The following is a 12,522-nucleotide window of genomic DNA, read 5'->3' as shown; positions in this document are numbered from 1 at the left end:
TGGTTATCATCACCTGGACTCTGCTCATTCTGTGTTTGGGGCAGGGAAGTCGCACGAACTGGTTTTAATCAGGCAGATTTCTTATCTTGTGCCAGATGTGGCCCTTGATAAAGTAGCAGTTGGGTTTCATTTTCCTGCCAGTTTCTCTAGGGTCACTGGTGTACCCTGCACGCTTGTCCAACATAGGCTGAACTCGAGGTGGGAATGAGTTAGGAGGCCAGTGACACAGAGTGATCCGAATCTCAGGGCATCGCTCCTTTTGATTGCTCAAAGCTGCTTCTTGGGAAGTCACTCTGGCTTCCTCTGCAGGTGGCTGGGGAGGGATGTGGGACTTGCAGGTAAAGCCTTGCTTGAGCACTCTCAGTCTGGGTCCCACCCAGTCACAAAGCAGCTGGTAGTGATTAAGATCACCTCTTATTCTTGCATTTCCAGAGCCCTGGCTCAGCCCTGCTCTCCCCTCTTGCAAGCTCCCGGACTGATTAGAGACACAGGCTCCTCATAACAGAAGCAAATACAAATGCAGTTCCTTTCTGCAAACTGTGTTTTCTAAATTTTCTACAATTCAGACATTCTTGGATCCCCTGAAGAGTATTTAAAGCGAACATTTTTGTCTGGAACTAAAACCAAAATCCAAGAATTTGAGTTGTGGTCTGGAAGTGCTCGCTGTGATTTTATGTCATGTTTCAACCTGATTGCTTGGCAAATTCATGGGAGTGTCAGCCAACAGATTATAGCAATTGGTATCAGAGAACCTTTTCATCCTAGGGTTTTGATTCTTCAAATAGAACAGCGTGTAAAAAGTTTTCTTCTAGGATTTTCTCTCCGGTGTGCACATTAAACTCTATGAAATCGTAGGCTTAAAAACCCACAGTAGATACCTTAAAAGTGATTAAAAGAAGATAACACAGGAAGCTAGTATTTTCTAGTGCTGTTGTTGTTTTTAATATTTACAAAATGTTCTTTGGGCATCATAATCATTGATTCTGAGGGAAAGCTCAAGATATTGATTTTTTTTTATCCTTAGAGACTCCAAAGCTGTGATAAAGATACTGTGTGTTTTCACCCATATAATGAGGGTAGGCTGGAGAGAAACACATCACCCCCGGCCCGCCTTTGTTCCTATTCATGGGTACTCAGGCTCTCAGAATGAGCACTCCTCTTTTGTTTTGTGTGTTCTGAGAATATTTAATTGGTATACTGATGCCTTTTCAGGGCAACAGGGAAGGTGTCAGGGTGGTGAAGCGGAGGCTGTGCTTTCAGCAGGGCCTGTTACCCATTTTATGTCATGTTTTCCTCCCAGTTCACAAGGCATATTTTTATTTGGTTTCCAGAAATAATCTTCAGTAGAACCCTGATCTTGGGGTCCACCAGAATGGGGGGTTTTTGATGTTTCTGAGCTGTTTCCCTTCTGGTGAACAAACCATCCCAGACTTGACAATCAGGCCAGTTTTGGAAAGAGCTAGGGCCACTTGCTGGGCTGTCTTGTTTGGAACAGATTAATCGCTCATCCAGCAGTGGTCTTGTTTTAAGTCAGGGTACTATGAAAGGCTTTGAGGTCACCTCTTGAAAGGCCATCAGCATTTCCAGAGCCATGTAAGTCTCTGTTACCTCTTGGTAACTTCAGGTGTAGATTGATGTGGCAGGACATCAGGTGGCAGGTTCTCAGTGTATCACAGCAGCATCTGGCACACAGGCATTCTTATGTAGAAATATTTCTTGTGTAGGTGAATTACTCTGAGGCAGTAAAGGTCACTTTGTAAATGTCTTAACAGACTTGTAAACAGAGTAAAAAAGCAGCAGCAGCAGCAGCTGGCGTGTTTGGGAGTGTACTTTCCAGGTGTTCTTGCTTGGGCACTATTGTATTTACCCTTGAGTGCTGGTTATTTCCCATGCTCTGCTGACCCAAGGACAAACACAGTGCTTGCTGGGCCTTCTCAGGACAGAATACTGCTTCTGGAGGCTGCTCTCACCTCCCGCGCCATCTCAGTACTGGGGAACAAATCACATCTTCGAAAATTACCAGCCAGAGCAAGAGAAAGCTTTCCACCAATCCAGTGCAAGTCTCTTTCTGTGTTAATTGACAGCCACCCTTGGCATGGATGAATGAATCCCAGCAACCAGCAGACTGAGTGCTGGACTGCAAACAGCTCATAACTGTCAGGCAAAAGAGCGAGAAGGTTTTAAGAGAGACTCCAGAAAGTATGGGATATATTAACCCCTGCACTGCCTTTTGGAACAGGAATGGCATCTGTTTGTATTAAAACAATTGTTCCAGTTAAGCACAGTTTGACAGCTCTGCCGTGGGAGCTGGAGAGAGAACTTTGACTTCATTAGAACCTGTTGGCCAGTGTTTTAGGGGCACAATATAGAAGAGTGTTGGATTCTAGAGAAGTGAAAACAACCTTTTTGTATTTGTGTTGAAAACAGTGCCCTTCTAGTATCAGAGAGTGTCTCGTCAGTAGAGAGCCAATAACAACCAAGTCCCTACTCAGAGATGTTTTAGAGTTGCATTGCACAAACACAAAGAAGCAACGTAGGAACAGATAATTAATAATGCAGTACAAACTGAGCTGATGTCTTGAAAACACTCTAGGGTATGAAAAGAATTCCTTCAGGATGCTGGCAGGCAGCAGGATCTCAAAGAATTGGTTTTGAGATGAGGCAGAATGCTGGTAAACCACACAGGCATTTATCTTGCTAGTGCCCCCTTATTTAGATGTGTGCTGAGCTGTGCAGGAACAGAAGCAGCTGTTCCCCTTCCCACCATCATTACTACAAAGTTGAGCCTAATAGTAATTTACAGTATACCTCAAAAGAATTGTACAGCAGCTACCACTTGCATGAGCACGCTCCCTCCTCCTCTTTCTGCTCACTCTCCCCCTCGCTCTGTTCCTGTTGCTGTTGCTGTGTGACACTGTCTGTCAGAGGCTTATGCCCTGAGGGAGGGACCAAGAGAGTAGCTGAGGGAGGTCACATAAGAGAGATCCCTAGGCATGTGGTCCATATGAGAATGCCAAAATGCCGTAGTCACCCTCACCGCCAAGGGGTGGGATTGGTGGGGGTGGAGAGGGAAGTTGAAATGTTTTCAAAATTATCTTCAGGGGTATGTGAAAAAATTGAGACTCTTGATCATTCTATCTGCACCTTTTCTTAGGAGGATTCTCTTTTCTCTTTACATTCTTGATCAGCTTTTGGGTAAAGACATGGCAGAGATAAGAGTATGAGTAGCAGTTCCTGGGGTCAGCAGGCTCTGATCCGGTACCAGATGGAAAGCTCCAGTGTGTTGGAGGGCTCCCATCTCAGGAGAGTTGAGACATCATACCTCTTGGGTGACAGAAGAAATTTTTCATGTTGGTGATTGGCCCAGGTTGATTTTAATGACATATACTTTTCACATGAGGGGCTGTTGGAGACCTAGGCAGACAGGTCTGTGGGCCTCTCCTTAGCCCTTTGCTGCTCCCCCAGGGCTCAGGATTCTGATCACAGCCTATCACCTGTTGTGTGCTGCTGTTTTACAGAGGGTCTGAGCTGCATGAATAAGGATCATGGCTGTAGTCACATCTGCAAGGAGGCCCCAAGGGGCGGCATCGCCTGCGAGTGCAGGCCCGGTTTTGAGCTGGCCAAGAACCAGAGAGACTGCATCTGTAAGTACGGGCTAGTGCGCACCTGCCATGGGAACCGTCATATTCCAGATGCTGTCTTCTGTGGCCCAGCTCAGAAGCACCACCTCAAGGCACGGCTGTAGCAGCAGGGAAGGCAGCTGACATGGGATACCAACCTCTACCAAGTACTTGTTCACAGCAGAAGGATAGTCTCCCTTAGGGAAGGGAAATAATATTATATTTTATTTTGTATTTATTATTATTATTATTCTAGATGGAGTCTCGCTTTGTATGCACTCCAGGCTAGAGTGCAGTGGCTTGATCTTGGCTTACTGCAGCCTCCACCTCTTGGGTCCTGATTCAAGCAGTTCTCCTGCCTCAGCCTCCCTAGTAGCTGGGATTACAGGTGTGCGCCACCATGCCCAGCTAATATTTGCATTTTTAGTAGAGATGGGGTTTCACCATGTTGGCCAGGTTGGTCTTGAACTCCTGACCTCGTGATCCATCCACCTTGGACTCCCAAAGTGCTGGGATTACACTTGTGAGCCACCGCGTATTTTAAAAGAAACTCTTCAGGAGGAAATGAAATTCAGGAGTAAGGAACATGAATGCTGTGGGGCAGTTCTCCCTGTTGCTACAGAATAAAACCAAATTTCCTCATCTGGCAATCACAGCTCTTTGCCACCAGGCCCTGCTTTCCTCATCCACCGCCTCTGCCTCCTTTCTGCAGGCACTAGGCCTCTTGCATTGGAGAACAGTCCAAATTCTTAGATGCCTCCAGGCCCTTCCCAAGCCCTCCTTCCTTCCTGGCATGGTGGACTCTCACTCAACCTTCAATATTCTGTTTAACTTCTAATAAGGATAAGCATAATAGCTACCTTTTGGTGGGGAATTTATTGTGTGCAAAGGCTTGTCTCAAGATGTACCATATCCCATTTAATTCTTACAAGCACTGCCCTGTGAGCTCGGTATTTTAACACACGTTTTCAGTTGCCAGAGTTGTGCAGAAGGTGAAACAACAAGGTCACACAGGGAGTGAGCAGCAAATGAGTGTTCAAACCCTGGCCTGTTGAGCTCTCAAGTTGTGCTCTTGATCCCCATGCTACCATCCTCTGCTATCAGAAGCCTCCGGGGTGCTTCAGACAGGGCAGCCACTTCGCACTTTGGCTCCCACAGTACTTTCCTCAGTCGTGTAGCTCTGGGTTGACTTGCGTGTTGATGTGCCCGTCTCCCAGCTATGAGTCCTTTCTAGTCAGGGATCTCGTCTCATTTTTCCACTCAGTCTGCACCTGCTGCCTCCTACACGTGCTCAGCACACGTGTTTAATGCGTGGGTGAATGAGTGGTCTATACGATCGGCCGTGGCCGCAGCACCACAATGTGGTAACAAAACTCCACCCGTGAAGCAGGAAACCACTGGCAATCCATGGTGTCCCTAAAGTGTGATTTATGCCAGGGGAAGTGCTGAGGGGTTCCCTTTAGGAATCTTCCCAAAGCCATGGATGAAGACCCCAGCCATTTGGTAGGGATGGGGGTTTATGGTGAGTAAGAGATGAGGGGACAGTTTCACTGGTGAGGGACTTCTTTCCATTGTCTCCCTCAAGAAGCAGAGTGCCACCTCAAAGCCATCCAAGCCAGGGCTGTTGCCACCATCACACTCAAACAACAGGTTCTGACAGGCTCTTAGGGCCCCTCAAAGTCAGGCTGTCCCTGGGGGCTTCCAGTGGGCTGAGCAGAGTGGAGACCACTTATCCCACCTCCAGATCTCCGAAAGGAGTACCCAGGCCCTCCAAGACTCCCTTTGTGGGTGAGACCCTTAACATTTCACAGTCTTTCAGGGGACAGTTGCCGAAGGCGGGGCGCCTATAAGCTTGTTTTTAAAGACTTTAAATGTCTTTAAGATAGCACTGCTCAAATAATGTTGTTACAATATTTGAGGAATTAATAAAGAAAATAGAAGATCCAGAATCTCACCACATAACCAGCTATTTCAATTTTTCATATTCCTATTTAGTTGTTGTTTGTATGCATACACCATTTTTACATGCCTATAATCACAGGACACCACAAATATGTAATTAGTTCTTTTAAATTAGAAAAATTACAAAGGGCCTATGTAAAATGCAAACACTCCAAAGCATATAAAGAAAACATCGCCTGTAATCCCAGCACTTTGGGAGGCTGAGGTGGGAGGATCACCTGAGGTCGGGAGTTTGAGACCAGTCTGACCAACATGGAGAAACTCTTGTCTGTACTAAAAATACAAAAATTAGCCAGGTGTAGTGGTGAGCACCTGTAATCCCAGCTACTCAGGAGGCTGAGGCAGGATTGCTTGAACCCGGCAGGCGGAGGTTGCAGTGAACTGAGATCGTGCCATTGCGGTGACAGAGCGAGACTCCATCTAAAAGAAAAAAAAAGAAAAGAAAACCTGCAGTTTCCCCCCTCCCATTTCCCTTGCCAGAAGTAAACATGGTTAACAGTTTGATGAGTAGGTAGTTTTGTGGCTGGCTTTTTTTTTTTTTTTGCCTATCATCAATGCATTCATATATAGTCTTTAAAATTACTGGTTAATGTCACATTGTGTGCAGAATCATCCTGTGATTATATTTCCTTCTAACTAATCTAGATTGAATCTGATGAGAGAAATTCTGACATATATATATACACACACACACACACACACAAATTAAATATGGTCTGTTTTATTGCAGCATGAACTGTGATAGCATTTTCCAAAGCCCCCATACAGCTGTATTGATAGGTAAACTTCTCTAGATAGGACAAAGCAGTGGTCTAGAATCTCTTGGTATAATTTCCCTTTTATGATAAAAGTCTCACCTGGGCATGGTGGCTCATGCCTGTAATCCCAGCACTTTGGGAGGCCAAGGCAGAAGGATCACAAGATTAGGAGATCGGGACCATCCTGGCTAACTCAGTGAAACCCTGTCTCTACTAAAAATACAGAAAAAAAAAAATAGCTGGGCGTGGTGGCACACACCTGTAATCCCCACTACTTGGGAGGCTGAGGCAGGAAAATCACTTGAACCTGGGAGGTGGAGGTTGCCGTGAGAGAGATCACACTACTGCACTCCAGCCTGGGCAACAGAGCCAGACTCCATCTCAAAAAAAAAAAAAAACAAAAACTGCCCCCCCAACTCTTCCATCTCCCTCTTCCTGTTTAAACCCATGTTTCAGCATTGCTATGATTTGTGTTGTAACTGTCTGCTTACACAGACACCAAAGGGTCTGACTTGGAGTTATCTCTTTCGTGCACCATGCCTGTCATGCGCTAGATGTGCAAATATTTGCAGAATGAAAATCAGAGTTTCTCTGGAGCAAACACAGCCCTGGTTGTGGAAATCTCAATGCTTTATGTATTGATTCATTTTGCTCTCAGTGACCTGTAACCATGGAAACGGTGGGTGCCAGCACTCCTGTGAAGATACAGCTGACGGCCCAGAATGCAGCTGCCATCCACAGTACAAGATGCACACAGATGGAAGGAGCTGCCTTGGTGAGTGGTGACCCCAACACTGAGTAAGGGTCTGCCCCAGCCTGCCTGTCCTCTACCCCTACCCCTTCATGGTGTTTAGCACAGATGCAGGCTGTTTCCGGTGCATTTGCCACCCACCCCCCTCACGGCGCCCCCAAACAGGCCCAGGCCCTGTGCTGCTTTGCATGCTGCAGTGGAAGTGGTCTCGGCCTTCGGGGAAGGCCCCTCTCTCTCTGTGTGACCTTGGAAAGCCCTTCCTCCTCTTCTGGACCAGGCTGCTCCTAACGGTGGTATTCCGGAGATGGGTACAACACATCCCAAGAGGCCAGGGCAACATGAAGTTAGAGCTGTTTGTGATCGTGCAGCACTTCTGGCCAGCAGGAGCCTGGGCTGCATATTTCTGTCGGGATGCCTGCCCTGCCCTTCACGGTGTGTCCTTCGCTAGCTCCATTTTAGAGGTTTCCAGGCCCAAGGCTCTTTTTGTCCTGGACTCGGGACTGGAGTGAATCTGAAGCTTGCATTATAGTGTTTTTTTGGTCAGTGCAATATACGTCCAAAATCTTTTTGTGTTTAATGTTTGCTGAGGGTCTACGGCCCTTTAACATGCTGTGTCTCCCACAGAGCCTCATTACAACACATTTTTATTGTGTGAAGAGAATCACATATCTTACATTGTTCTCATGTCTGGGATTTCAGCAAATGTGGTTGTACAGGGGATGAATTATCTAACTCATTCAGTCTGAGAACTGTGCTCTTTTGCTTCTCTTGTAGAGCAGGAGGACACTGCCCTGGAGGTGACAGAGAGCAATGCCACATCAGTGGCAGACGGGGATAAACGGGTGAAACGGCGGCTGCTTATGGGTAGGTGCCTTCACTCCTCACTTGGCCACTGCCATTGTCCCTTTCTCTTCCCAACTTATTGCATCAGACCTGAATTTGGGAGCCACATGCTCTCAGACCAGCTGGACCGGGGTGAGCAGCCCCTGTGAAGCCAGGGTGTGTGTCCGTTCTTTACCAGTGCTGTTGCTTAATCACCAACTAAGCAAGACCCCTGGTTTCGTGGCCATCAGAATAATCAGGTTAACATCCCAGCACAGCCCCCACCTAGCTGTAAGACTTGGCAAACTTCCCTGAGGCTCTGTCTCTTGGTCTTTCTTTGAAATGGATGTAATAGTCTACTTCTTAGGGCCAGTGTATTCGTCCATTTTCATACTGCCATAAATAACTGCCTGAGACTGGGTAATTTATGAAGGAAAGAGGTGTAACTGACTCACAGTTCCACTTGGCTGGGGAGGCCTCAGGAAACTTACTCTCATGGTGGAAAGCAAAGGGGAAGCAAGGCACCTTCTTCACAAGGTGGCAGGAAGGAGAATAAATGCAGGAGGAACTACCAAACACTTGTAAAACCATGAGATCTCATGAGAACACACTCATTATCATGAGAACAGCATGGGGGAAACCACCCCCATGATCGAATCACCTCCACCTGATCTCTCCCTTGACACAAGGGGGTTATCAGGATTATAACTCAAGATGAGATTGGGTGGGGAAATAAAGCCTGACCATATCAGTCAGTATGCTCAATTAAAATAACAATATGCAAAGGTGCCCAGAGTCCAGTGCCTGGGACTGAGTGGGTGGGCAGTGAAGTCAGCTGTCTTCCTCTGAAGCAGCCCTTAGCTCAGAATGGTGGCTAGTCCTTTTTTGTGTCCACTGAGTCTTCTACTTATGACTCAGCTGATGATAATGGTGGAGAGGTGAATGGAGACGGGCAGCACTTGGCTGTGGGACAAGGAAAGGCCTGCCTGCAGGTCCAGCAGTCAAGCTGGAGATGAGCAGAAATAGAGGTGGTGGCCAGGGGGGTGGGAGCCAGACAGATCCTTTGGTGCATTACTCCTTCTGGAGAAAGTTTGGCTCAACCTAAACAAAACCCATCTTTTGACAGTTTCTGGATTTAACAGTCAGGCAAGATATCGTACAGCCATTGGTTACCAAGCAGGTAACCTTTCTGAGCTCTTTTCTGTTCTTTAGAAATTATCATTTCTTATTGTCTTAAGTGAAAATAGTACATATGAGTAACATAGAAACTTAATTACTTTTAGGCTTGTAATGAATTGCATCATTTCCTTGTCTCATAACTTCCCGTTTCCTCATCCCATTTGCCGGAGACAAAAATATTCAGTTCTTCTAGTTGTTTCTTCTTCTGATTCCTCCTCTCCCATATTTCTGAAAAATGAAGGGTATACAGTTATTTCTTTCCTTCTTTCTTTCTTTCTTTTCTTTTCTTTCTTTTTTTTTTGAGACAGGGTCTAACTCTGTTGCCCCCAGGCTGGGGTGCTGTGGTGTGATCATGTCTCACTGCAACCTCCATCTCCCAGGCTCGAGGGATTCTCCCACCTCAGCTTCCTGAGTAGCTGGACTACAGGCATGCGCCACTGCACCTGGCTACTATTTGTATTTTTTGTAGAGAAGAGATTTCGTCATGTTGCTCAGGCTGGTCTTGACTTCTGGGCTCAAGCAATCTGCCTACCTTGGCCTCTCAAAGTATTTGGATTATACATGTGAGCCTTCATGCTTGGCCTTAGTTATTTCTTTTTTTTTTTTTTGAGGCGGAGTTTCACTCTTGTTACCCAGGCTGGAGTGCAATGGCGCGATCTCGGCTCACCGCAACCTCCGCCTCCTGGGTTCAGGCAATTCTCCTGCCTCAGCCTCCTGAGTAGCTGGGACTACAGGCATGCGCCACCATGCCCAGCTAATTTTTTGTATTTTTAGTAGAGATGGGGTTTCACCATGTTGACCAGGATGGTCTTGATCTCTTGACCTTGTGATCCACCTGCCTCAGCCTCCCAAAGTGCTGGGATTACAGGCGTGAGCCACCGCGCCCGGCCTGGCCTTAGTTATTTCTTGACGTGTCTGTTTTAGGTGGTAGCTTTGAAAGACTAGGCTTTAGCTGTCACTGCTTTCCCACTCAAAACACACACATCTGCTCTCTCCCTATACCCTTCATATAGTCTTCTCACGATTTAAGTCAATATTATGTGCTTACATTATTCTGACTTTGAATAGCTAAATATGATTCACCTGAGTCATGTAATATGCTATTATATTTTCTTTGTTTACTTAGTTTTCTAAGTACCTCTTACCTGTTCTTTTCCAAATTTCTGAACTAAAGCTATGAAACGCTTTTTAATGTGTTCAAATACAGTGTAGGTAGCTTATCAATTCAATTTTCTTCATAAAAAATTTCCTCGGAGGCTTCCAGCCTGCCCTAGCAGGGCCTGGGTATCTTTGCTGAGTGCATGTCTCTCATCTAGGCATTTACCATCAGCCTACAATTCCTTTTGCCAGTCTCCTGTTGAGTGGATCCTTGGTCTTGACTTTCGTTAGTTTATCCAGTGAATGAGATAGAGGTATTTAAATATTTGCATGCCTGAAAATGCCTTTATATTCTACCTGCACCTTTTATTGAGAATTTTGGCTCAGTGTAAAAGTCAGAATTGGAAAGAATTTTCCATCACTGTTTTGACGTTAGTACTCCATTGTTTTCAAGAAGGCAGTATTGTTTTGAGAAGTTTAAACTCATTTTTATTCTTGATCCTTTGTATGAAACCTGTGAAAGCTTCTCTCTGAACACTTCCAGGATCTTCTCCTCATCCCTGGCGATCTGAAATTTTACAATAATGTTCCTTATTGTGGGATTTTGCCCACCTATTGTGAGTACTTTTCAATATGAACATTCAAGTCCCTTGGTTCTGAGAAATTTTCTTACATTTTTTTTCTTTGACAAATTTCTTTGTGTGTGTGTGTGTGTGTGTGTGTTGTTTTTTGTTTTTTGTTTTTTTGAGATGGCTCACTCTCTCACCCAGCCTGGAGTGCAATGGTACGATCTTGACTCACTGCAACCTCCGCCTCCTGGGTTCAAGCAATTATCCTGCCTCAGCCTCCCAAGTAGCTGAGACTAGTCACATGCCACCATGCTTGGCTAATTTTTAGTAGAGTTGGGGTTTTGCCATGTTGGCCAGGCTGGTCTTGAACTTTTGGCCTCAAGTGATCCACTTGCCTTGGCCTCCCAAAATGCTGGGATTACAGACGTGAGCTGCTGCACCCATCTTCTTTGATAAATTTCTTCACTCCATTTTCACTGTCCTTTCCCTCTGGAACTCTTATTAGCTAGCTGTTGTAACTCCTGGACTGACTCTCTAATTTTTTTTTCTTTTCTCTCGCTTGTATTTTTGTTCTTTCTCTTTTCTCTCCTATGTATTTTTGTTCTGCTTTCTAGGAGAGTTTTCGTTTGTTTCTTCTAATCTTTCCATGGAATTCTTTAAAATTTTTCATTTTCATATTTTAATTTTTCAAGAATTTTACTTTGGTCTTTTGTTTTAGGAACCTACTCTTATTTCATGCATGCTTTTCTTGTCTCCCTGAGGAAATTAATTATAAGATTTAAACTCCTCTTCTGTTCTCTGTTCTCTAGATTATCTTTGTTTCCTTCAAGTTTATTTTTCTCTTGTTTGTTTGATCTGGTATATTTATTCCGTATTAGAGGCTTTCCAGAAACGTCTAGTGATTCTTGACCGATTTTTCATATTTAATAGTGAAATACTAAAAAGCCAATTGGATATTCTATTGACTGGTGGACTTCATGTTTGAGTCTCCAGGCAGTGACTTACCATTTCATCTGGAGATCCTTGAATGCTAATACTGTTAGGTCTTTTTGCTTGGGCAAGTCAATTTAGCTGGCGAGGAGTCCTTCAGTCACCTGCCTGTAGGCTTAGCTGCTGGCATCCTGGGTTGCAGTGTTGTTTCAACATAGCTTTGTGGAACTTTCAATGACCGTTATTTTAACATAGCTTTTTGAAACTTTCAATGGCTTTAAATCTGCCAGTAGGGAGCTGAGGGAGCTGAGGGGAGGGGCAAGAGGCTTTGAGATCTCTTTGCAGGGTATAGATTTTCACCTGATGGCACCTCCCTCTTCTCCTCTGCTATTCTTGGTGCCCTTGAGCCTGGTGCCTCTCTGGTCCAGACTTCTCTGCTATAGCCAGAATAGGAGAGGGGTAGTCACATGGCTCTATGGAATTAAGGAGGAACTCTGGGGCTTATCTCTTTCAGATGCAGATTCTCCATTAATCTCCCTGGTTATTTTAAAAATTATACTTTAAGTTCCGGAGTACATGTACAGAACGTGCGGGTTAGTTACATAGGTGTACACGTGCCACAGTGGTTTGTTGCACCCATCAACCTGTCATCTACATTAGGTATTTCTTGTAATGCTATCCCTCCCCTAGCCCCCTGTCCGATCTTCCTGTTTTTAACTCCGTCCTCATCTCTGCCTCTAGAATAACTTGATACATCCAATTCCTGAGTCTTTCCAGGATTCTGGGGCTCACCTGAGTTTACTAGTTATCAGTACCCCTTCTGCAGACCACTA

At 45.3% G+C, this 12,522-nt stretch overlaps 1 protein-coding gene across 12 annotated transcripts in view; it reads left to right on the top strand.

The window, feature by feature from the left end:
- Window positions 1–12,522, top strand: part of SCUBE2 (signal peptide, CUB domain and EGF like domain containing 2) — an 84,914-nt gene that overhangs the window by 15,745 nt on the left and 56,647 nt on the right. For 11 of the 12 annotated variants that reach the window (XR_012518088.1, XM_074401071.1, XM_074401068.1 and 8 more), the window contains exons 5-7: window positions 3,519–3,644; window positions 6,999–7,115; window positions 7,866–7,955. Coding sequence is in view for 11 of the 12 variants with exons in the window: in XM_074401071.1 (XP_074257172.1) it covers window positions 3,519–3,644; window positions 6,999–7,115; window positions 7,866–7,955 (333 nt within the window). In the remaining variant the exon portion in view is untranslated. The remainder of the gene's footprint in view (window positions 1–3,518; window positions 3,645–6,998; window positions 7,116–7,865; window positions 7,956–12,522) is intronic. The other variant, XM_074401070.1, reaches the window with a different exon arrangement.

Source organism: Saimiri boliviensis, chromosome 6 (genome assembly GCF_048565385.1).
Source record: "Saimiri boliviensis isolate mSaiBol1 chromosome 6, mSaiBol1.pri, whole genome shotgun sequence".
In the NCBI taxonomy this organism is placed as follows: domain Eukaryota; kingdom Metazoa; phylum Chordata; class Mammalia; order Primates; family Cebidae; genus Saimiri; species Saimiri boliviensis.
The sequence above is the reverse complement of the archived record's forward strand: the minus strand, read 5'-3'. Positions and strand labels throughout refer to the sequence as shown.